At 37.0% G+C, this 26,059-nt stretch overlaps 1 protein-coding gene across 3 annotated transcripts in view; it reads right to left on the bottom strand.

The window, feature by feature from the left end:
• The window catches only part of Erbb4 (erb-b2 receptor tyrosine kinase 4), a 1,095,063-nt gene that overhangs the window by 199,159 nt on the left and 869,845 nt on the right, over window positions 1-26,059 (bottom strand). For all 3 annotated transcript variants that reach the window (XM_055616306.1, XM_055616307.1, XM_055616305.1), the window contains exon 19: window positions 23,480-23,578. In XM_055616306.1, coding sequence (XP_055472281.1) covers window positions 23,480-23,578 — 99 coding nt within the window. The remainder of the gene's footprint in view (window positions 1-23,479; window positions 23,579-26,059) is intronic.

Here is a 26,059-nt window from a genome sequence, read left to right as displayed (position 1 = left end):
AAATTTTATGGGTAAGAGGAGATCCCCCCCTGCCTAACATAGACCACAGCTACTACTCAGGGCTATAAACCTGAGGTGAGCAGTGGCATCTCCGGAGAAACACTGGCCATACAGTGACCATAACCAAAAAGCAGAGAAGGACTCCTTCAGGAAAAATCATCTTCCGGCCAAGGGGATACTCCCTACCTCAGGACTCCAGGAAGCACAGAAACTAACAGCCAAAACCTAAATCAGCCCAATGGGTAGAGGTCAGCGTAAAGGCTCAACCAACAAAAGACAGAGCAATATGGCATCTCCAGAACCCAGCCATCCAGGGGCGAACAGCCCTGAACAATGCAGCATAATAGAAAATCAAGAAGAGGACCTTACATCTATGTTGATGAAGAGGATAATAGAGGAGACAAATAAAATACGTAAAGAATTAGAGGAAGATAAAACCAAACAGATCATGGCTATCCGTAAAGAAATGGAGGAAGATAAAGAAAAGCAGATTAGGGCCATCCGTGAAGAAATACGGGAAGATGCAGCCAAACAGCTTGTGGCCTTCAGAGAAGAAATAATTAAATCACTGAAAGAAATCAAAGAGACAGAGTTGAAGGAACTAAAAGAAAAAGAGGAAAATACAAGCAGACAGGTGAAGGAAGTAAACAAAACAACTCAAGACCTGAAGATAGAACTAGAAAAATTAAAGAAAACACAAATGGAGGAAATAATGGAGAGGAAGAATTTAGGGAAGAAAACAGGAACTACAGAGGTAAGCATAACCAACAGAATACAAGAAATGGAAGAAAGAATCTCAGGTGTAGAAGATACAATGGAAGAAATCGATGTATCTGTCAAAGAAAATGTGAAATCCAAAAAATTCCTGACACAGACCGTCCAAGAAATCCAAGACAATATGAAAAGACAAAATTTGAGAATAATAGGAATAGAGGAAAAAGAAGACTCCCTTCTCCAAGGCCCAGAAAATATTTTCAACAAAATCATTGAAGAAAATTTCCCCAAGTTAAAGGAGAAGCCAATAAGGATACATGAGGCCTACAGAACACCCAACAAATTTGACCAGAAAAGAAAATCCTCCCGCCACATAATAATCAAAACAGGAAGTATACAGAACAAAGAAAAAATACTAAAAGCTGCAAGGGAAAAAGGCCAAGTAACATATAATGGCAAACCCATTAGAATCACACCTGACTTTTCAACAGAAACTATGAAAGCCAGAAGGGCCTGGACAGATATCATGCAGACCCTAAGAGAACACAGATGTCAACCCAGGCTACTAAACCCTGCAAAACTCTCAGTCCTCATAGACGGAGAAAACAAGATATTCAATGACAAAAACAAATTTCAACAATACCTACACACAAATCCAGCATTACAGAAGACACTGGAAGGGAAAATACGACCCAAGAAAATTAGCTTCTGTCAAGAAAACACAGGAAATAATTAACCTTACTACAGCAAAACAAAAAGCAACCAAGCACACAAACTTATGAACACAGCCAACATCAAAATCAAAGGATCTAACAGCCACTGGTCATTAATCTCTCTCAACATCAATGGACTCAACTCTCCAGTAAAAAGACACAGATTAACAGAATGGATACGTAAACAAAACCCAGCAATCTGTTGCATACAAGAAACACACCTAAGACACAAAGATAGACATTACCTGAGGGTAAAAGGTTGGAAGATGACTTTCCAAGCAAATGGACCCAAGAAACAAGCAGGAGTAGCCATTCTAATATCTGATAAAATAGACTTTCAACCAAAAATAATAAAAAGAGATGAGGAAGGTCACTTCATACTCATCAAGGGAAAATTCCACCAGGAAGACATCACAATCCTGAACATCTATGCCCCAAATACAAGAGCACCCACATTTGTAAAAGAAACATTGATAAAATTTAAACCACATATAGATCCCCACACATTAATAGTGGGAGACTTCAACACCCCACTCTCAACAAAGGACAGGTCAACAAAACAGAAATTAAACAAAGAAACAATATCTCTGACAGAGGTCATGAATCAAATGGACCTCACAGACATCTACAGAACTTTACACCCAAACACAAAAGAATTTACCTTCTTCTCAGCACCTCATGGAACCTTCTCCAAAATAGACCATATAGTTGGTCACAAAGCAAGCCTCAACAGATACAAGAAGACTGAAATAATCCCTTGTATCCTGTCTGATCACCATGGAATAAAGCTGGACTTCAACAACAACAGAAATAGCAAAAAGCCTACACACTCATGGAAACTGAACAACTTGTTACTAAATGACAGCTGGGTCAGGGAAGAAATAAAGAAAGAAATTAAAGCCTTTCTAGAACTCAATGAAAATGAAGACACAACATACCCTAACTTGTGGGACACAACGAAAGCAGTGCTAAGAGGAAAGTTCATAGCACTAAGTGCCTTCAAGAAGAAATTCGAGACAGCTCATTCAAGCAACTTAATGGCCCACTTAAAAACCCTTGAAAAAGAAGAAGCAGACACACCAAAAAGGAGTAGACGGCTGGAAATAATCAAACTCAGGGCTGAAATCAATCAATTAGAAACAAATAAAACAATTCAAAGAATCAATGAAACCAAGAGCTGGTTCTTTGAGAAAATCAACAAGATAGACAAACCCTTAGCCAAGCTAACTAAAAGGCAGAGAGACACCACCCAAATCAACAAAATCAGAAATGAAAAGGGGGACATAACTACAGACACTGAGGAAATCCAAACAATCATTAGGACTTACTTCAAAAGTCTATATGCCACAAAATTTGAAAATCTAAATGAAATGGACAATTTTCTTGATCGATTTGACTCACCAAAGCTGAATCAGGACCAGGTAAATCAACTAAATAGTCCTATATCCCCCAAAGAAATAGAAGCAGTCATCAAAAGTCTCCCATCCAAAAAAAGCCCAGGACCAGATGGCTTCAGTGCAGAATTCTACCAGACCTTCAAAGAAGAGCTAACTCCAATTCTCTTCAAACTATTCCACAAAATAGAAACAGAAGGAACATTACCAAACTCATTCTATGAAGCCACAATCACCTTGGTACCTAAACCTCACAAAGACTCAACAAAGAAAGAGAATTTCAGGCCAATCTCCCTTATGAACATTGATGCAAAAATACTTAACAAAATACTTGCAAACCGGATCCAAGAACACATCAAAGATATTATCCACTATGACCAAGTAGGCTTCATCCCCGGTATGCAGGGGTGGTTCAATATACGGAAATCCATCAATGTGATCCACCATATTAACAAACTGAAAGAAAAAAACCACATGATAATCTCCCTAGATGCTGAAAAAGCATTTGACAAAATCCAACATCCATTCATGTTTAAAGTACTGGAGAGTTCAGGGATACAAGGCACATATCTAAACATAGTAAAGGCGATATACAGCAAGCCTATAGCCAACATCAAACTGAACGGAGAGAAACTTAAAGCAATCCCACTGAAATCAGGGACAAGACAAGGCTGCCCACTGTCTCCATATCTCTTCAACATAGTGCTGGAAGTCCTTGCTAGAGCAATAAGACAGTCGAAGGAGATCAAGGGGATACAGATGGGAAAGGAAGAAGTCAAATTATCACTATTTGCAGATGATATGATAGTATATATGAGTGACCCCAAAAACTCTACCAGGGAACTCCTACAGCTGATAAACACCTTCAGCAAAGTGGCCGGATATAAAATTAACTCAAAAAAATCAGTAGCACTCCTGTATACAAAAGACAAAAGGGCTGAGAAAGAAATTAGAGAAACAACACCATTCACAATAGCCACAAATGACATAAAGTACCTTGGCGTAACCCTAACCAAGGAAGTCAAAGACTTGTATGAAAAAAATTTCAAGTCTCTGAAGAAAGAATTAGAGGAAGATATGAGAAGATGGAAAGATCTCCCATGCTCGTGGCTTGGCAGGATTAACATAGTAAAAATGGCCATCTTACCAAAAGCAATCTACAGATTTAATGCAATTCCCATCAAATTGCCAACACAATTCTTTACAGACCTGGAAAGAAAAATTCTCAACTTTGTATGGAATAACAAGAAACCGAGAATTGCTAAAACAATCCTCTACAATAAAAGATCTTCTGGAGGTATCTCCATCCCTGATCTCAAGCTGTACTATAGAGCAACAGTTATAAAAACTGCATGGTACTGGCATAGAAACAGAATGGTGGATCAATGGAATCGAACAGAAGACCCAGAAATAAACCCACACACTTACGGACACCTGATTTTTGACAAAGATGCCAAAACCATACAATGGAAAAAAGATAGCATCTTCAACAAATGGTGCTGGTCTAACTGGATGTCCACATGTAGAAAAATGAAAATAGATCCATACTTATCACCCTGCACAAAACTGAAGTCCAAGTGGATCAAAGACCTCAACATAAAACCAGACACATTAAATCGGCTAGAAAAAAAAGTGGGGAATACCCTAGAACTCATTGGTACAGGAGAAAACTTCCTGAACAGAACACCAACAGCACAGGCTCTAAGAGCAACAATCAATAAATGGGACCTCATGAAATTGAAAAGCTTCTGTAAAGCAAAGGACACCGTCATCAAAACAAAGCGACTGCCTACAGATTGGGAAAGAATCATCACCAACCCTCTATCTGACAGAGGACTCATATCCAATATATATAAAGAACTAAACAAGCTGAAAAGCAACAAACCAAGTAATCCACTTAAAAAATGGGGAACAGAGCTAAAGAGAGAATTCTCTGCAGAGGAATATCGAATGGCAGAGAAGCACTTAAAGAAATGCTCAACCTCATTAGCCATTAGGGAAATGCAAATCAAAACAACCCTGAGATTTCACCTTACACCCATCAGAATGGCCAAGATGAAAATCTCAAGGGACAACACATGCTGGAGAGGTTGTGGAGAAAGGGGAACGCTTCTCCACTGCTGGTGGGAATGTAAACTGGTACAACCACTCTGGAAATCAATCTGGCGCTTTCTCAGACAACTAGGAATAGCGCTTCCTCAAGATCCAGCCATACCACTCCTAGGCATATACCCAAAAGAGGCTCAAGTACACAACAAGGACATTTGTTCAACCATGTTTGTAGCAGCTTTATTTGTAATAGCCAGAAGCTGGAAACAACCCAGATGCCCCTCAACTGAAGAATGGATGCAGAAACTGTGGTACATCTATACAATGGAGTATTACTCAGCAATGAAAAATAAGGAAATCATGAAATTTGCAGGTAAATGGTGGGACCTGGAAAGGATCATCCTGAGTGAATTGACCCAGAAGCAAAAAGACACTCACGGTATATACTCACTCATATAAACCTACAATATAGAATAAACCCACTAAAAGCTGTACATCTAAACAAACTAAGCAAAAGAGAGGACCCTAACTAAAATGTTCAATCCCCATCCTGAAAGGCAAAGAGGATGGACATCAGAAGAAAACGAAAATAGGAAACAACCTTGGAACCCGCTACAGAGGGCCTCTGAAAGCCAGAAGAAAACAGGAAACCACCTTGAAACCTGCCACAGAGGGCCTCTGAAAGCTTCTGCAGTATAGACTGTCAAAGCAGATGCTGAGCCTGATGGCCAACTGATGGGCAGAGTGAATGGAATTTTATGTAAGAAGTGGGAAATAGTAAGAGCTGGAGGGAACGGGAACTCCACAAGCAGAGCAACAGAACAAGATAATTTGAACACAGGGAACTTCCCAGAGACTCATACTCCAACCAAGGACTATTTGTGGAGATGACCTGGAACCCCTGCACAGGTGTAGCCCATGGCAGTCCAGTGTCCAAGTGGGTTACATAGTAATGGGAAGAGGGACTGCCTCTGACATAATCTGATTGGCCTGCTCTTTGATCACTTCCCCCTGGGGGGGGAGCAGCCTTACCAGGCCACAGTAGAGGACAATGCAGCCACTTTTGATGAGAACTGATAGACTAAGATCAGAAAGGAGAGGAGAACCTCCCCTATCAGTGGACTTGGGGAGTGGCATGCATGCAGAAAGGGGAGGGAGGGTGGGATCGGCAGGGGAGGAGGGAGGGGCTTATGGGGGGATACAAAATGAATAAAGTGTAATTAATAAAAAATAAATAAAAGATTATAATAAAAAAAAAGAAATAATATCGAGAAAGCAAACTTCAGAAAGAAACTTAAATAGCAAAAGGCTATTTAAAACAGTATTATTTATAAATGCTATAGCACTATGCATTTGATATACATTGAATATAAATTTGCATATTTATAAAATACATCTATCTATCTATCTATCTATCTATCTATCTACTATTGTGATAAAACAGGAAAAGTAATAAATGTTTTTGTTATAAAAGGTGGAAAATAATTATTTTTTAAGGATTAGTTGTGACAAACTTAGCTGTCTTTTTCACACATAAATTCTATTTTATTAATTATGTTTCTCATCTGCTCCTCATCTTCTCATCTGGGCCACACAGGGATATTCTGATGACCATTTGATGCTGAACTTTGCTACAGCTTGCAATAACTAAGTACAAAATGGAAAAACAATCCCTAACAAATTAATGAAAGTGGAATGAATTTTTTCTTTTTCTATCCTTTAAAAAAATTTTAAATTTTTCATACAACCAAGTAAACAATAAAATAACCAATGAAACAAACAAACAGACCAAAACCACTAGTAATTTTTCAGTGTGTCATTGAAACATGGGTACATATTTATGAATATAAACGATCTTATGGATGTTCACATATTAAAATTAACATTTGAACATTTAAAAAGGAGAGAGAGAGAGAGAAAAGGGAAACAAATGAGAGACTGAAAAGTGAGCTAAAATGAGGTTATCTACCGTTTGTGTTTTTGGCTCGATCAGAGCTGCTTTGTTTGCTCTAAGTTCATCCACTACTTACTTTACCATTTTTGATCTTCCCAATGAACATCATGATGAAATGGCTGGGACACTAGTACTCACTTGTTTAAAAATAGCTCACTCTCCAAGTGGAGCAGGGGCTGTCTCTGTCATGATCTCAGGGGCCAGCTCTTTGATCACCTCCCCCTGGAAGGGGGGGTTGTGCAGACTTGCCAGGACACAGAGGAAGACAATGCAGCCAGCCCTGATGAGACCTCATAGGCTAGGGTCAGATGGAAGGAGAGGAGGTCCTCCCCTATCAGTGGACTAGGGGAGGGGCATGGGGGTTTGAAGAGGAAGGGAGGGTAGGATTAGGAAGAGATGAGGGAGGGGACCACAGCTGAGATACAAAGTGAATAAATTGTAATAAATAATGAATGTACAAAAATAAAATAATTTAAAATAAATAAAAATAGTGCAGTGCCTTTTTATTTGGGATTGGAATAGGAATAATTGTAAGACAGGCCAGAGAACCATTGCTCTAGTGGACAGGTTAGTGGGGCTCTTTACAGTCTAGACAGATGCTAAAGTGACAGAACTCCACCGACCTAGAGATTTCCTAGCTTCAGGTCCCTTATGAGGCACCGATATTCCTGTCATGTAGATCCCCTGATTTTCTTAAATTGTTCAAGAGAATGTATTTAATATAATTTTTAAATTCAGTTTTGGAGCGTCTTATGTTTTTTAAAGAAATTCTACTCTCTGAAACTATACATCACTTTATGACATTTTGCATTTTTTTCTTTACACACTGTAGATCAAGACTGTGTTTAAATATATAAGGTCAATTGATGTTGCAATGGCAAATTAAAAATGCCACTTATCAGTGATGGAATGTAAATATATTATTACTTTCTGTAAGGTGTTATCATACTAATCAACACCCTGAAAGAAATATAATTTGAGAGGCAGCTTATTCAAGCATAGGAGGTCATAGGATTTCTTCCTTTCATAATTGAACTTCTAGCTATTTTTTTTTGTTTTATTTTGTATTTATTCTTAATATAATGACACGGTTTGGCTCTTACTTCCAGAAAAATGTTTTCTTAAATTGATGACACAGCCCCTTATGAAACACACATGCATTCTTGAATTCCTTTCTTCAAAAAGACAAACGCAAATGAAAAATATCTCTGAGTAATAGTTCAAAGCTCATCATTTCTCAGTACTTGCTAATCCAATGCTGTTTTGTTAAGTCGAACAGTTTAGTTGTGCCCAATATTTATATTCATTACATAAAGGACTTGTAATGTAATATCTCATCACCAAAACGACAGTGAATGACATATGCTCATGGTGAGAAAAAAAAAAAAAAGCCACAGTTGCCAAATACAAATCTTTAAGCAGGTTGCTTGATTGACTTAAATATCAGAACTCTCTTTCGACAAGTTTTGATTGATTAACTCTTAACCTTGAACCAACACTGTCTTGTCTGGAAATGCATATCATTTAAGGTGGTGAAAACAAAGTCTTGAATTATTAACAGTAATATCTTAAAAGCTCCCTTTTCCAGCTATATAATAACAAACTAGCAACTTCTTTAGCCTTCAAAAGTGGAAGAATGTTGTATCTAATGGAATTGCTAATGTGAAAAAGAGACATGCTGAGAAAATTCCTAAATCACAGGAAGTTCCTAAGCACAGGCTTTTATTTTATTTTATTTTTTTTACAGGGCAAAGTTGGTATTAAATATGCAAGTCTTTCTGGTACCTTAGGCTTTAAAAGCCAGGTGGTCTTTGTGCTTTATTAACATAATGAATGGAAGTAAACTCATTCAACACACCTGGATCACACTGAACAGACATCACAAAACTGTTTCTTTGTTCTGTGATTCAGTTTAAGAAGTTCGAGTTCATTAAAGTCAACAGGGAAGATGCAACTTACTTATTAGAAATAAACACTTACGCATAATCCTAATAATGAGATTCTTATTTAATGAATTAGGGAAGAAGCCTGAATGCCACATTCACTACTCCTAGTGAAAGATGCATTGTCAAATTATAGGAAGATGGTGAAAGGGTAACCAAAGACAAGGGTCTTTGTTACCTGACCAGGGGTGTTAGAAGCCCCACCTTCATGCAAAATGTGCCCAGCAGCAGTCTTACCTTCCTGTTCTAATCTTATGTCTGTTGCTCTAATAAAATCTTCTCACCAAAAGCAATTTAGGAAAAGAAGAAGTTTGTGTGGCTTACATTTCCAGGTATAGTCATTCAGTGGGGGAAGTAAGGGATGGTACTAAAGTAGGAGATTGAAGCAGAAACTATGAGCGACACACTTGCTGGCTCACTCTCCAGCTCCCTCAGGCTCTTGCTCATTTACACCTCTTACACAGCCCAGGATGCCTGGCCAGGTACTGAAAACATCCACGGTGACTGTGCTCCAATTCATTGCTGCATCACCCACACAATCTCCCACAGGACAATCTGACCAAGGCAACTTCTCCGTTGAAACTTTCCTCTCAGAAGACTCAAGACTGTCTCACGTCAACAAAGCTAATGAGGATACCTCCTGACATCACTCAAGTTCATGGAACACATTCAAGAATTAATGTACTCTTGGGAGCTTTACAGATAATGAAATTGATTTTTACCATTCTCAGTTTTATGTCTTGTTTAACAATGCACCATACTGAAAGAAACATGACACAAAATGTAGAGAATGAATACATGGAATTCTATACATGCAATGAATATATGTAACTTTTAAATGCAATTCGATAGACAGTCTAGTAAATAATGAATAGTAAATAATATTATTCAAAATATTATATAAATATATATTTACTAGAGTGTGTCGGGATTTGAAAGAAGAGTATTTTACATTCTTATAATATATAACATGAAAAAAATTATTTTCAACATAAAAACATTGGATCAGTGGCCTCCTATTATTTTGATTTTTCAAACTGAGATGTGCTGCCCATTGGACTTCTAGAAAATAGGTTGGTTGTAGATGCAGAATTTAGACTAAGCTATTTAAATATACATTCTCAATTCATCACCTCTATACATTGGGTCCTTTCTCTAGTACTTACAATATTGTTCCTAAAGGATAAACATAATTTTAAAAAAAAATCCACATCTGTTTCGATCTGCTGCTGGGTGAAGCCTCCCAGAGCCAACTAACCAGGGCTCAGAAGGGCTTACAAAGACTGAGGCATCAATCAAGGACCATGCATGGACCATACCTAAGCTCCCTACACAGATGTAGCCAATGGGCAGCTTTATCCTCCTCATGTGGATGTCCTAGAGAGGGAGTACATGCTCTCTCCACATGGACTTTGTCTTTTTGATCAAGTCCCCAAGGCTGCCTAACCAGACCACAGGGGAAGAGGATACTCTCAGTACTGATGCTCTCCATGTGCTTGGGTTGGTTGGTGTGGGAGTTCCTCTTTTCTGAGAAGTAGGGGAGGGGAAGGAGAGGAAAAGGGAGTGAAGGTGGAATCAGGAGGAGTGGGGTGAGCTATGATCTGGATGCAAAGTGAATAAATAAATTAGTTAAAAATTATCCACTATGAAAATTCTTACAGAAGTCAACAAGATGTTGAATGGAATTAATTAAATTTTAGTCACAGATGGTGGGTAAATATCTCTGGACAATGGATGAAGTATTAAATAAAAGAATGATAATCTATAATAACAATTTCGTTCACTTCAGAAGCAGTAGAAAGATGCTATGCCTCATTAGGAAAGTCTTTTACTACATTTCAGTTAGAAAATTCTGCCAGCAGAACTGCAGCCAAACTGTTTATAAATATTTCAACTCCCATTTGTAAATGGGAATGCTGTTTCCTTAACAGTTATACATAACCACAGAGCACATAAATATAAATGTGCTATACAGAAAATTACTAAAGATGTGCAGAAATAACAAGAGAATATAGCTAGACTGAAAAGAAAGAAGCTAATGTTTTATAAAAACCACTCTTCTTCCCCGATAGGTAGTTCTTTTCAATGACAATTATAACGCTAAACTGAAAATTATTTTTTTCCTTAATAAACTTGTTGAGAATACCTGTAAGTCTGTAGAGAATAGATCAAAATTACAGTTGTTTTAAGAGATAATTATGTATAAAAATGAAACAACAGGACCATTAACAATATCTTCACACTGGTGGAGATGACACAGTGGCTAAAGGGCTGCCTGCACAAATTTAGAGACCAGACTTGGATCACTGAACCCACATAAGAAGCTAGTAGAAGTGGCCGCTGCCTATAATCCAGGCGTTTGAGAGGCAGAGACAGAGAAAGACATTTAATGTTAATGTCAGCCCTCACTCCATAAGTGCACACACATTCATGTCATCGGTACACACAGACACACCCACATTCATGGAAGCAGGCACAATCTTGGTTCCATCCTGGTGAACCATAGCTTTGCTATCTGAAATCCGTTTCATTCATGTTAAAGCAATTGCTGTGTTAAGTATCTTTACAAATCCTTGATTTACACAGATATCAAAGAACTGTGCATATAGCAGGCGCTTCATAAAAATGCTGAAAATAAATGATGTAAAAATATATTACTTTTCCAAACAGTAAACAAATCTTCCCTGAAGATTTTCAATGTAGTGCATGCTACTGTGGAGATTAGAATATATTAAATAGCTGTCAAGCAAAAGATATTCAACACCTTGCTAAGGATGGAAAAATAACATACCTCCAATTAAAGAATGCTAACATAGTATCGGTTTATACACTAGTACACATATTTATACACCAGTACACACATAAATTTACCAGAAAATGAGACAAAAGAGGAACATAGAAGGAAATTTACTTTTTTTTTTTTTTTTTTTTTAAATAGCATTCTGTGAAAACTTAGGGAACATCCGAGTTAGAAGCATTTCTCTCTCCAATAATAAAATATCTTTTTCTTGCTGAGAGTATTGTGACATGTTCCTTATGTGAATGGATGTTCACAATTTGACAAAATTTTAAAGGACCTTGACTAATGTTTACATATATGAAAATAACAATTTTCTGATTTTATGAGCAAGCTCCTAGTGTCTTCAGGCTTCCTAATATGCTTGTATGTTTTCTACAGTTAATTTTCCACATGGTGGCTAGAGATGACATTTTTAATATATTCATCTGACTTACTTATTATTTGTATGTATAGTAGCAAAACTATTCCTATTTCACTTACATTTCTTTGTAGGGATAGAAGAAAATTCTAATCAATAAGTCAATTGGGCATAGCTCTTAATTATAAATTGCCCAAAATAGAAGAAAAAAAGTAAAAAGGAAAAGTAGCTCTCTTGGCTACTTCCTTACCAGGAAACAAATGCAGAAGGGAAACCATCTTTGACTATAAATCCCAAATGCTTCATTTTCATTTCTGTGAAGTTAACTTTCTCACCTAGCTAAGCAGCATTTTCAGCTATTATCAGCGATGGGCCAATATCAGCTGACCAGTATCCGTCAAACTCCTCCATTCAATGAGCTCAGGGACTCCCAAGGAGCTGAATGTATGCAGGCTTCTGCTTATAGCTTCTAATTATTTTCTAACGAATAATGGAATAGTTATGTTCAGGGAGGCTAGATTAAATTTGTAAGCAGATCAAAACCTTAGATAAAATTACAGTGGCAAAGATTACTACTGGTGTCCTGAGGTTTTTTCGTTTTAGATGAAGGAACCACATTGATCGTGTCTATGAAGAACTGATTTCCTAATTTTACTGCCTCAATTTTTTTTCTATTGCCACCATAGCTGTTGATATATGACAACTGTAAACAGTAGGTACATGACAGTTTCCTCAGTTATGTTTTCTTGTGAACTGCAATTTCACTATGCTGCCTTGGAAAAGAAGGTCAAACTCTACAGCGTGGCTAAGTTATTATTTTAACAACTAAAAGGATTGAGTTGATAGCAATTATGAGAGAAACAGTGGTTATGATAAAATTGTAATGTTTACAGATTAATATAAACCAGATATACTTTTTTTAAAAGAGTCACACACATTGATTTTCTCATCTGAGTGGAATTGTGACATAAAATTTCACATGAAGTCAAAACAAACAAGAAGGAAGTGTCAGACACAGCCATTAACAGGGCTTTTAAAGGAAAGATCACCTCTATATCTAAGCTTAATTATAAAGATTATCTTTTACAGTTAAAAATATGGGAACTCCTAATAGTGGGAACAGGTGTTTCTCTGGCTCTTTTGACTGGTCTTGGGACTCTTTTCCTCCTACTGGGTTGCCTTGTTCAGTCTCAATATGAGGGCTTTTGCCTTGTCTTATTGTATCCTGTTCTGTCCTGTTTGGAGGCTGTCCCCATGCCATGTTGATTTTCAAAGGCACCATTACAGAGATTGTGACAGGGGATGCAGTTAGCATTCATTGCATATCACAGTAAAGTAAACATATATCCACATCAGTAGATCGCTTTACATATATATATGGTATTGGTATATGTATATAAATGTATATTCCATTGCATGTATCACAACATTGTAATTCTTCTTTCTAGGGCCAAATTGCATGTCTATGAACAACTAAGATAACATTAGGTATATAATGCATAACAAAACTTTTGCAAATGGCTCCTTATTCTTGCCATTATTTCATATTTTTGAATCTCTAAACAGATTATTAATAAAGCTTGATATTTTAGAAATTATGTGCTGGAGATTTTTTGTACCATGAACAAATGTTCTTTCTCTTCCTCCTTCCCCAATCTCTTGCCTGTGTATGTGTGTGTATACCTGAATTTGGATGCCAGAGGTTAACCTCAGGATTTTTTTTTCAAGTGTCCTATAACATGTTTGAAGAGGTTGAGTCTCCTATTGGCCTGGAGCTAACAGGACAGGTTGTATATAACTATTTGAAAGTTACCTAGTTACTGGCCAGCAAACACAGTCAGCTCTTTCTCTCCACACCCTACCTCTTATCAGTGCTGGTATTATAAGTATGCTACCAAACTGGCTTGATGTGGGGTCTGGGAACAAAGTCTAGGTCTTCATAGTTGTAAGACAAGTCCTTCACCAGTGAGCTATTTCCTCAGCTTTTACAGTTGTTATTTTTGAGCATACAGTATTTATTACAAATGAAGTCTCCTAGTGTTACAGTCAAAATGAATGGCTTTTCTCTAAGTCATTGTAATTATGAAATACTGTTCAGATTAGAATCAGAAACAGCACATGATCAGTGTAATTCTCTTCTCTATATAATGGTAATAACCCTCTTAATCAGATATGAAACCCACCAAGTTATGGAGTTTGGAGAGCAGTAAAATTACACATCCAATGACTGCTGATTTGTAGTTAACAAATTTAAATTCTGATATAGTAGACTATGAGCTCTTGAGAGATTTCCTCTCATTTACACATATTCAAGAAATGTTTTTGAGAACAAAAAGCTTATGAAGCTACATGTTAAGATCTACAAAGAACAACCTGTTTTGGATTTGGGGAGTCCCTTTCTGGTGATTCCAGAGATAAATTAAGCCAGTTGGGATATAAAACTTGTCAAGTACTTTATCTACTTTCAAACCTTTAAATATTCCTCAAGGCAAACTTTAAAGCTCAGGATTTGGGAGCTACTAAATTCAGTTAACTATTACTGGCAGTGTTTTATAGTGACTATAATAAATTATGTTTTCAAATTTATATTTTTTGGAAATCTGCATTACATTCATTTTTTTTCTTTTTTAGCAGGACCTATTCTTGCATGTTTATTGCTATCAGAGCAGAAGGAAATAAACAGGAAAAAAAATTAGCGGGAGAACAAGCATTATGCAAAATTACTACAGATGATTCTAGTAATTAGCAACAAGATAATGAAAATGAACCTATTAAAATAAGTAACGTACACATTCATAAAAGTTTGTCAAAGAATCCTTATGCCAGGGTCCTCTAGTGGAACTAGGGTAGGTTACCCTACCGCAGCCTCATAGACACCTGGGGTAAAGTCCATCACCTGCTAGTCCACAAAACAAACAAACAAACAAACAAACAAACTATTATTCATATACATTTAACATTCAAAACTTGTTAAATTCTAGAAAAGGAAATCAATGTACAGTGTCTAAGTTGTAATACGTACTAAGTTGTCAGGAAATGAGTCTTTGAAGAAGCATTTTTAGGTGGAGAAAATAGGATAGGTAGGGATTTGCAAGTTGTAATGGTGGCCGCACACTTCAGACAAAAGACCTTTTAAAGGAATGGATACTAAAGTTGGCAGGGACAAAGACAACTGGGGAGTTGCTCAGTAGATCTGCTAACAAGGACCTGCTCTTTCATTTGCATGATGATACAGGCAGTTTTCATGCAGAGGAATGAGTCTATCAGAGCTTTGTGTTTCAAAAGTAGAGAAGGACTTTGCGGAAGCCTCGTTCAGAAGAGTGGTTGCTAAGCCAGCATGAAGACGGGAATGTATTTTTTTCAACACCTACACTGAGTAGCTGGACATGGCAGTGTGTGCCTGTAATCCTAGGACCACAGAGGCAGAGGAAGAAGGATGCCTGGGGCTTGTTGGATAGCCAGCCGAACTGAACTCGTGAGATCCAGATTATGGGAGAGATCCTGCCTCAAAAAATAAAGTGGTGGGAGACTGAGGAAAATACCCATTGATCTTCCCATGCTCACTCACATATGTTCATACACATTCACATACATGTAATGCACGCCTGTACATGCAGATACATATATACCAAGTAGGTAGATTAAAATTGGAAGAAGTGATTCATAAGTGAAGTGAAGAGCCAACAAATTGCATTGTGAGGGCACTGCATTATACAAAGAATTAGAGGCTATCCAAGTGAACTTTTGGGAAAGGGTCAGTTGGTGTGAAGGTTTTTTGATACTAAATGATAAATTCTAAATTGCTAATATGGAAAATAGGGAGATTAGGATGCAAAGAGTATAGGTATAATGGAAGACACCCATTTCTGGAAGAAAGCACAAGGAGGAAAATTGTGGGTGGGTTAAAGTTGAGAAGTCCTTACAGATTTCAAGTGGCCATATCAAAGACATGGATGAGATCATATTCACAGAAAAGACAGAATTTTGATCATTCAGGAAAGTAACTTGGAACAAAAATATATATAAGTTGGAAAGAGGTCTACACCCAGGCACTGAGAGTTTCGCTATTTTCCAGTTTGCCCATGGTTGGCTTGATTCTAAAAAGAAGAGAAGTTGAAGACACATATAGGAAGGTGATTATATTGGCAGGCTATAATGCTCAAGGATGCCAAGAGAAGTGAAGCTAGGTGGCAGTCCTGGCCCCTGAAAGGCAGGAAAGACACTGTAAGGAAAACAAGCGAGGGAAAAGGAGCCTGGGCTGGTGGACACTCTATAAATGAAAGGTCACATATGTTTTTTTCTGCTGAACAAGAGGCAATGGGATAAGTCGTACTGGAATTAGTAAATTTGGTCAGCAGGATTTTCTTTTCTTTTCTTTCCTTTTTTTTCTTTTTATAACAGGATAGAAAGACTAAATACTGCTTCAAATAGTTAAATATTTTATACAGGAGGACATTATTTTAATTTACAAAAAGAATTTCAAGAGCTGCAAAAACTATTTTTATTTTCATTTATTATTTACAATTTTCCCCTAAGGAAAATAGTAGTTGTTAACTGACCTCAGAAGAGCATTCCTATAATCTAGGGCTTTTAAAAAAAATTCTGGAATGTTCACTTCTGAAGCATACAATATACAAGATTAATATATGAAATGACCAAATTTATATGGAAAAACAAGTGATAGAATTAAATAATGTAAAAAATTTAAGAATATGTTGTTAATGTGATGCAGAATCTAAAAGTTATCCTTGACCATATATAGTCACACAAAGGAAATCTTTCAGTGGAAAAATACAGAACAAAAAAATGTTCACATCGTTTTGCAAGGTTGCTATAATCTGAAGGGATTATAGTTTCTCACCCCGCTCACATAATGACATCAATTAGAGTTGGAAGAACTTACATCAATCCTGAGTGTCACAGATACAATACAGAAAGGATAAACAAAAATCATGTGAGCATTACTTCAGTAAAATAGCAAAATGACAGTTTGGTAAGATAAATAAAAGTCCTTGTGGCACAGCAAAAAGAAAACCATTTTCCCTCCACAAATAATGCAATTTTAAAAATGCAGACAGGTCACATTAAGCTTGTTTTTCTTGAATCACCTGACCGTGAACTGTGTTGCAAACGTGGCATGGGAAATCTGGACTTGTAGCCAGGCCAATCCACACATGCTCTGAGCCAGTAATGGAAGCCCATCCCTAAAATTTAGTGTAATTACACATTTTCTTCCACTTCCGGCTTATCTTTTTTTTTTTTAAAGAAAACAAATAATTTAGTTAAAACATTTTAAAACAATCTTAACAGATAATGAGCTTAAATGCCCTGGGAAAAACAGAATAATGGACACTCTGAAAAACCAACCGCCCATTTCATTTTCTAGGACTCTTAACTAAATAACACCTTCTCTTGGGCATATCTTCTGTACTGTTTGATAATTTAAAAAAAAATACAAAAAAATAAAAGAGAGAGAGAGAAAGAAACAAAGAAACCTCTTAACAGCTTGCATTTTCCCAAAGAAATTGTGCTACTTGAAACAAGAATTAGGAGTGGCTATAAATGCAGGCATCCTCAATATGAAGATAGACCTTTAGAGTCATTTTCTTAATGTCATTCAATGTGATCTTCCTTTATGGGGAGGAAGAATGCACTGGCCATTCAGTAGGAGCATGTTATTATTGTCATTATGAATCCATTAGACATGTTCAGGCGAGCTAAGCAGCAGCCCTGTGACCAAATTCTCCTTCTGTTGCTTTTAGTGAAACATTTGATAAAATACATCTGCCCCTGATTTATTTTCAGCTTGTGGAAAAAAAATTAAAGAGAATAGAATAGTCTTTTCCTTTGTCCTTGGATATCAATAGAGGTATTAGTTGTTGATGATGAGCTTGCATTATTAAGCTGCAGTGGCTTTGGTCATTTGTTATAATAACCAGTGAGACACACGCAAATATATTTGCATGTCCACATCATCAGAAAAAGTGGAATATTTTACTCTAGAAGTAAACAGTATAAGCGTAAATGACGTCTATAAATAAGAATACAGACACAAACATGGACAAAGAAGATTCACGGTATGCTTTCAGGTGATCTTGATCTTCTTTCAAAGCTGTCCTTACCATGATGCTAAAACAGCTGGTGTCTAGGCACTTCTTCATGCCTAATGTTGTTTCTTGCCATTTCAGCCTTTTCCTGCCATCCTCACCAAGTAAGTCATGACGATGTTAAGGATCCCTCTCTCCTTAACCATTAATCAATGGCGCTGGCCTTGGGGCTCTAGTTCACTCACTCTCCCCGAAACTATCAAAAAATGAAGTTTAGAAGATAGTATCTGGAAAAACTCAAGGGACAACACATGCTGGAGAGGTGGTGGAGAAAGGGGAACCCGCCTCCATTGCTGGTGGGAATGTAAACTGGTACAACCACTTTGGAAGTCAATCTGGCACTTTCTCAGACAACTAGGAATAGTGCTTCCTCAAGATCCAGCTATACCACTGCTAGGCATATACCCAAAATTTGCCGAAGTACACAATAAGGACATTTGCTCAACCATGTTTGTAGCAGCTTTATTTGTAATAGCCAGAACCTGGAAACAACGCAGATGTCCATCAGTGGAGGAATGGGTACAGAAATTGTGGTATTTTTACACAATGGAATACTACTCAGCAATCAAAAAGGAGGAAATCATGAAATTTGCAGGCAAATGGTGGGATCTAGAAAAGATCATCCTGAGTGAAGTATCCCAGAAGGAGAAAGACAAACATGGAATATACTCGCTTATATAGACCTAAAAGATATGATAAACATAATGGAATCTATACACCTAAAGAAGATAATCAAGAAAGCAGACACAGGCTATGATGATCAATCCTCATTTAGAAAGACAAATGGGATATGCATTGAATATATGACAGGAGTCTCCGCAGAAGGCATCTGAAAGACTCTACCTAGCAGTGTTCCAAAGTAGATACTAAGACTCATAACCAAACCCTCGGCAGAGTGCAGGGAATCATATGAAAGAAAGGGAGTTTGATGTGGAAAGGATAGGAGCTCCACAAGGACCAAACATATCTGGGCACAGGGTTTTTTCTGAGATGGACACTCAACCAAAGACCATGAGAGGATAAAATCTAGAACCTCTGCTCGGATGTGACCCGTGATAGCTCAGTAATCAATTGGTTTCCCATAGTAAGGGGAACAAGGACTATTTCTAACAGGAACTCAATGACTGGCTCTTTGACCTCCCCACCTCCCAAGGGAGGAGCAGTACTGTTAGGCCACAGAAGAGGACTTTGCAGCTAGTCCTGAAAATACCGGACAAAACGGAGTCATATGAAAGGGGAGGAGGTCCCCTTTCAGTGGACTTGGAAAGTGGCAGGGAGGAGATGAGGGAGGGAGGGTGGGACTGGGGAGGGAATGAGGGATACAGAATTAACAAAATGTAACTAATGAGAAAAATAAAATTAAAAAAAAAGTGTAAAAAAAAAAAAGAAGATAGTATCTGGCTTAACTTTTTTTTTTCTTCTTTTTTAACTTTTATTAATTACACTTTATCCATTTTGTATCCCCCCATAAACCTCTCCCTCCTCCCCTCCTGGTCCGACCTTCCCCCCCCTTTCTGCATGCATGCCCCTCCCCAAGTCCACTGAAGGGGAGGTCCTCCTCTCCTTCTTTCTGATCTTAGTCTATCAGTTCTCATCAGAAGTGGCTGCATTGTCAGGGTTCTAGGTTATCTCCACGGATAGTCCTTGGTTAGAGTATGAGTCTCTGGGAAGTTCACTGTGTTCAAAATTTCTTGTTCTGTTGCTCTCCTTGTGGAGTTCCAGTCCTCTCCAGCTCTTACTATTCCCCACTTCTTACATAAAATTCCATTCACTCTACCCGACAGTTGGCCATCAGGCTCAGCATCTTAGAATAAACCCACTAAAATCTGTACATCTAAACAAACTAAGCAAAAGAGAGGACCCTAACTAAAATGTTCAATCCCCATCCTGAAAGGCAAAGAGGAATGACATCAGAAGAAAAAGAAAACAGGAAACAACCTAGGAACCTGCTACAGAGGGCCTCTGAAAGCCAGAAGAAGAAAACAGGAAACAACCTCAGAACCTGCCACAGAGGGCATCTGAAAGCCTCTGTAGTGCAGACTGGCTTAACTTTTTTTTTTTTACATTTTTTTATTAATTACACTTTATTCATTTTGTATCCCCCCATAAGCCCCTCCCTCCTCCCCTCCCGATCCCACCCTCCCTCCCCTTTCTGCATGCATGCCACTCCCCAAGTCCACTGATAGGGGAGGTTCTCCTCTCCTTTCTGATCTTAGTCTATCAGTTCTCATCAAAAGTGGCTTCATTGTCCTCTACTGTGGCCTGGTAAGGCTGCTCCCCTCTCAGGGGGAAGTGATCAAGGAGCAGGCCAATCAGATTATATCAGAGGCAGTCCCTCTTCCCATTACTATGTAACCCACTTGGACACTGAACTGCCATGGGCTACACCTGTGCAGGGGTTCCAGGTCATCTCCACAAATAGTCCTTGGTTGGAGTATGATTTTCTGGGAAGTTCCCTGTGTTCAAATTATCTTGTTCTTTTGCTCTCCTTGTGGAGTTCCCATCCCCTCCAGCTCTTACTATTTCCCACTTCTTACATAAAATTCCATTCACTCTGCCCATCAATTGGCTTAACTTTTTTAACCCTTGAGTTGTACAACTAGCGCCAGATTGTGCAGCTTCCCCAGTAGAAAGAAGCCATGGTCATCATGCGGTAGGTAGGAGCTGTCTTGTCTTGTGTTCACACTCTCTTACTCATGAATCCTCCAGCTCTCGCATAAATTACTTCTACGCAAATAATTATTTCACGGCAGCTTCTACCTCTAGAAGAACTTACACTAAGGCATATGACAAACTACTTTTACTATTACTGACATGTGATTTCAATTCTGTCCTTTGGCTCTTGCACAGTTTTGCCTACATGAACCTTCCCTTTTGGTTAGAGCACTTATTCAATACGTAAAATGCTCTCCAAACTTTGTGAATGATCTCCAAATGAAGGTACAGAATGTAGCCATGCATTTACATGAAAATTATGCTAACTTACCTAAATACTGCATTCACTATCCATGTTGACTGTTAAAAGGGTTTTAATCAGTGTGATGCTATCATTCCAATATTATAAAACAAGTCACCAAGACAGTAGAAAATATTTCTGCCTTGCACTTATCAAAACTCTGCCAGTAGCAAGCCAGCAAGCTGTTTAATCTCTAGCATCTATCCAAATGTAAGAAAGGCATATCAAAAAAGAAATTCTTAATTTTTTAGTTTAAAAAGGACAGATTTTTTTTTTTAAGAGTCTGTTAGTTACCAAATCCATCACCCATCTAGGAAAATGACTCCTTTCAGGCTCAATCAGAGGCTCATCTAAAATTCAGCAGAAAGCTCAGAGACTTCAAGCTACCATCCTACTCTTGTTTCCATGGGGATAGGCTTCAGCTCAAGGGGAAGGGGAATGGATGAATGGGGTTAGGAGCTTTCAAATAATCATTGGAAATCATGATGAGGTTTTTAAAGCTTCTTTTTTTTACGTGATTATTTTGTAGCCTCTGAACCCTCTTTTGCCAGACTGTTTCCATGGAAATATGACTGTCCAAGCCTCCCACAGAGATTATAAGCATTCCTGTGAATTACAGCTCTAGTTGTAGCCCACGGTGGCCAAGCTTGATCTTCTATCAGTTTTATATATGAACCTCACCTTTTTATTTACTGTAATTTTTCTTTGTAATTTCTACTTAATTTGAAATTTTCCTTCCTGAGTTTATAGCTATGATCTGGGTCAAGCTGAATGATTAGGGGCATCACTGGAAAAGTCTTCAATTCTAAATAGTAACATATGAGCCAGACATTTAGCTGCAGGGAGCATAATAACCTTTACAGACCTGCAGAAAAAAAATTATTTAGTTACTGGATTAGTAATATTTATTATTTAAGTGTTGCTAGTTAGGCAAAAAGGGTGGGATTTTAATTATTTAGCAACTGATATGCACAGAGACCATTCTCCAGAGCTGCTTGCTTGTTCCCTTCTCATCCCTTTTATGTAATAACCAACAATAAATTAAGCGAAAAGGCCTCATAAAAGATGGTTAGCATTATTCTCAAATATTTCAAGGTCATATACTGTGCTTTTATAAAACTGAAAAGGAGCTTTCAAGACAGACTGGCTAAGAATATATAGCAATCTGTCTCGGAAAAAAAAAAATCCAAACTGCATATGTTTATAGCGTCTCTCATGCAGAGGTCACTTTAAAATCAAAATCATCCTTATTATTGAAGACATTATGTTAAAATGCAGAGAAAAAAATGTATGTGGATCTATTCCCAACTCTCCAGTAAGAAATCTTGTGTTCAATGTGAAGAGCACAGGCTACACATCTAATTTCATTCCACCCTACCCTCGAAATTCAAACAGCTTGGTCTACACCTTTCGCTGTGGGAATGCTGCAACTTTTGATTGACCTCATCAAGTACTTTCATTCTTTAGCACTTTTTAAAAAAAATTATTATTCTGTATTTGAAGCTTTCACCATAGTCCTGTTGGATGAATCTGAGCTGAGCTGAACAGAGTAAATTTCACTTGAGAAAGTTTTAAGTAGGTTTCTGTTGAAATGTAGGAGGCTCGCTGGCTGTCAACACTAATCTTGATTGGTTTTAGCTCAACAAATTATAACACCACAGAAAGTAAAAGTAATTTTTCAGAGCAGCTTCATGGTTCTCAAAATGGAGGTTCTCATGGTCATTACATTTATGTTTCTCAGAACAGTCTGCTCCTAAAACTAAACTTGATTTCCATCTTATTTTTTATTTGTATAACATTTTATTAGATCAACAGGCAGATTCATCCACATATTGTTTTGTCCTAATTATCTATGCCTGCCTTTCCACCAAAAGAGGCAGGGCTAAGGGGTTGCCATCACCAAGACAAGACAGGTAAGTCTTCACAATTCTCTACTCTTTAAGAAAATATTTTTAGTCAAACTTGGCTGATACATCATCTCTCTACTTTGCAAAATCGGGGTAACCTTGGGTTAACTTGATCTGTTCTTTTATCCCAGTGAGATGAGAAATTATTTGTAAACTATTTAGAACACTGCTCAGAACCTATTGCAGATTTACAAGAATGACTTTCTGTTGTCACTACCGAGTAGTTTGAGTAGTTTTGACACTGTTGTAACTGCATTTAATAAATGCATTTCCATTTATAATACAATTTATTCAAAAATTAAATATCACATGCTTGATTTACGGAAGGAAATTCAACATGAGAAGTATAACTTTCTTTATATTCCCCAAGTAATCCAGGCTTCCAATTACGGCAGACAACTGCAAACCAGCGATGTTCTGAAAAGTATAATATAATGTGAAGGGATCACATAAAATTTTAAGTATGAGGTTATAACATTTCCAGAGAAGAAACTTTGAAAGGCTGTTTTATTGCTATTATTTTATTTTCAAGCACTCTGTTTAACATTAAAGAGTAAAAATGATATGTATACTTGTATACTTACATCCATGAACTCTACATTGGCCTTGGGGCCAGTTGTCTCATTGAGGATCTTAATAGCCACAGGAATTTTCACTGTTTCACCTTCAGGCACCCAAATTCCCTTTCAGGAAAAAAAAGAACATTAATTATAAATTGAGATTGTGTAATATTTATAGCAGAGATATTATCATATAATCACAACATTTCTCTCTCCACTTTCCTCCTATCAAACTTCTCATATGCCCATTTCCATTCTCCTTCAATTTCATGGTTTCTTTCTTCAATACTTGCAATTGAATGCATATATATCTATGCATTAAAGTAAATATAAATGCTGTTCAATACATATTATGTTCCTTGTATTATTTTTTTCAGACTTGATCATTTGGCATTGGACAACCGATTGGTGTGTTTGAAGTTCTAATTTCTTTTAAATAATAAACATTAATTCAGCATCTATTATGTGTTGTGTTTGTGATCTAATTTTATTACAGATGAATTATATAAGTATTCTGTTTCCATAGTGTTCAATTTCCTGTTTAGATTAACTTCTTATCTTCTTATAAAAGGCTTTGTATAGAGTAGGAAGTAGTAAAATTGGATAGAGTGTTTAAATCCTATTTGGATGATATCACCAGCTTCATTTCAAGAAAAATTAAGTACTTAGCTACATATAGCAACAAAGTATAGAAAACATCATGTCTAAATAATAATTTATAAAATATGATTAGTAAAAACATTAATTATTTTAGCTTCAACATTACTTAATTATTCTTTAACTAAAAGAAAAAGAATGTTTCTGAAGTTTAGATAGACTTATTCAAGAAAAAGTTCCAAGGTATATTGAAGTCATAGTAATTTATCTATTTTATTAAATTCTGTGTATTAATGATTTTTTTGTCTCTTGGTCCATGTAAAATATTTATAATGAGCATTGAAAAATTCTGTCTCTTATCAATGTAATTGCAGAATTTATGGATTTGGACAACATTTAAAATGTAGACTTTCAACTTAAACATTTAAATGAGGAAAATAATTTTGATAGGACAGATAATATGTATGGATGATTTTAAAAAAGCAGATAGTCCAGTAAAAATACAGAAAAACATATAAGGACATGACAGGGAAGGACCTCAACACTACTTATGACATTTTTTAACTTTAACTTTCTTTTTTTTTAATTAAATTTTTATTTTGTTAATATTAATTACAGTTTATTAACTTTGTATCCCAGTTGTATCCCACTCCCTCATTCCCTCCCATTCCCACTCTTCCTCCCTCATCTTCTCCCTACCCCTTTCCAAGTCCACTGATAGGGGAGGACCTCCTCCCCTTTCATATGACCCTAGCTTATCAGGTAACTTCAGGGCTGGGTGCAAAGTCCTCTTGTGTGGCCTAACAGGACTGCTCCTCCCTCAGGTAGGGGCAGGGGAGGTCAAAGAGCCAGCCATTGAGTTCATGTCAGAAATAGTCCCTGTTCCCCTTACTAGGGTACCCACTTGGCTACTGAGCTACCCTGGGCTATATCCAAGCAGAGGTTCTAGGTTATATCCATACATGGTCTCATAACCAAACCTTGGGCAAAGTGCAGGGAAACATATGAAAGAAGGGGGAGTTAGTATGACCTAGAGAGGACAGGAGTTCCACAAGGACCAAATATATCTGGACACAGGGGTCTTTTATGAGACTGTATCTCTAACTTTAACTTTCCGTGGAGGAAAATATAGCTGTAGTTCTACCTTCTTTATAATGTCAACTGGTCTCACTGTTAGAGAGACAGTTTTCACTTTGGACACAGCTTACATAAATGTGTTTGTATTATCTAAAGGTGGAGTAATAGAGGAGACACAAGTCCAAGAGCTGTTGAATAGTAATAACAAAAAAGAAAAGTACTTTAGCCTTTCAGGATAAGATTTATTGTCATGTTTGGCTCAAGCAGGATCAATAGGCAAGGGTATATGTAGAAATGCAAAGTAACAACTTAATTTATCTGTGATATAATTTTTAAAAGTGGTGTTCAAGCAAAAGTTGGGGGAAGAAAAAAACCTAAGAACTGAAAACTTCAGGCTATATTTTCTCAGAGATGGTATCTAGGGCAGAGAACATGCTTACCATTATTCAATAAAATATCCACACAGGGAATTACTTTATTAAGCAAGAGCATCAATATTAAAATATTCCTAAAGTGTAATTTTAAAATAAGAATATAAATTTGGTGTGAATTAATTTGTTTCTCTTTTTGAAAAAAAAAAAAGTTTAGCCATCACTTTATAGATCTAAGCAAAGAAAATTTAACTATATTTGTACCCATATTGGTCTTAATGTTTTTTGCTGAAACATCACATAGCTTAACTTAGAAGGAAAAAAAAATGAATAAATAAGCACACAGGCCATTGACATTTGTGTGGCGACCAATAGTTTCTTATAGCTTTAGACAGTATTTGTTATAATGTATAATACATTTATTAAAACCTAAGGCTGGCAACATATATTTCAGACAGGCAGTTTAAATAAACTAAAGAAACTTATAATACATTTTCTATAAACAAGCAATTGCTTACATACATTCACTTTTGTCAATATGACCTGTAGAAATGATTAC

The sequence above is a fragment of the Psammomys obesus genome, unplaced genomic scaffold (assembly GCF_907164565.1).
Source record: "Psammomys obesus unplaced genomic scaffold, mPsaObe1.curated_primary_1811, whole genome shotgun sequence".
Taxonomy (NCBI): domain Eukaryota; kingdom Metazoa; phylum Chordata; class Mammalia; order Rodentia; family Muridae; genus Psammomys; species Psammomys obesus.
The sequence above is the reverse complement of the archived record's forward strand: the minus strand, read 5'-3'. Positions and strand labels throughout refer to the sequence as shown.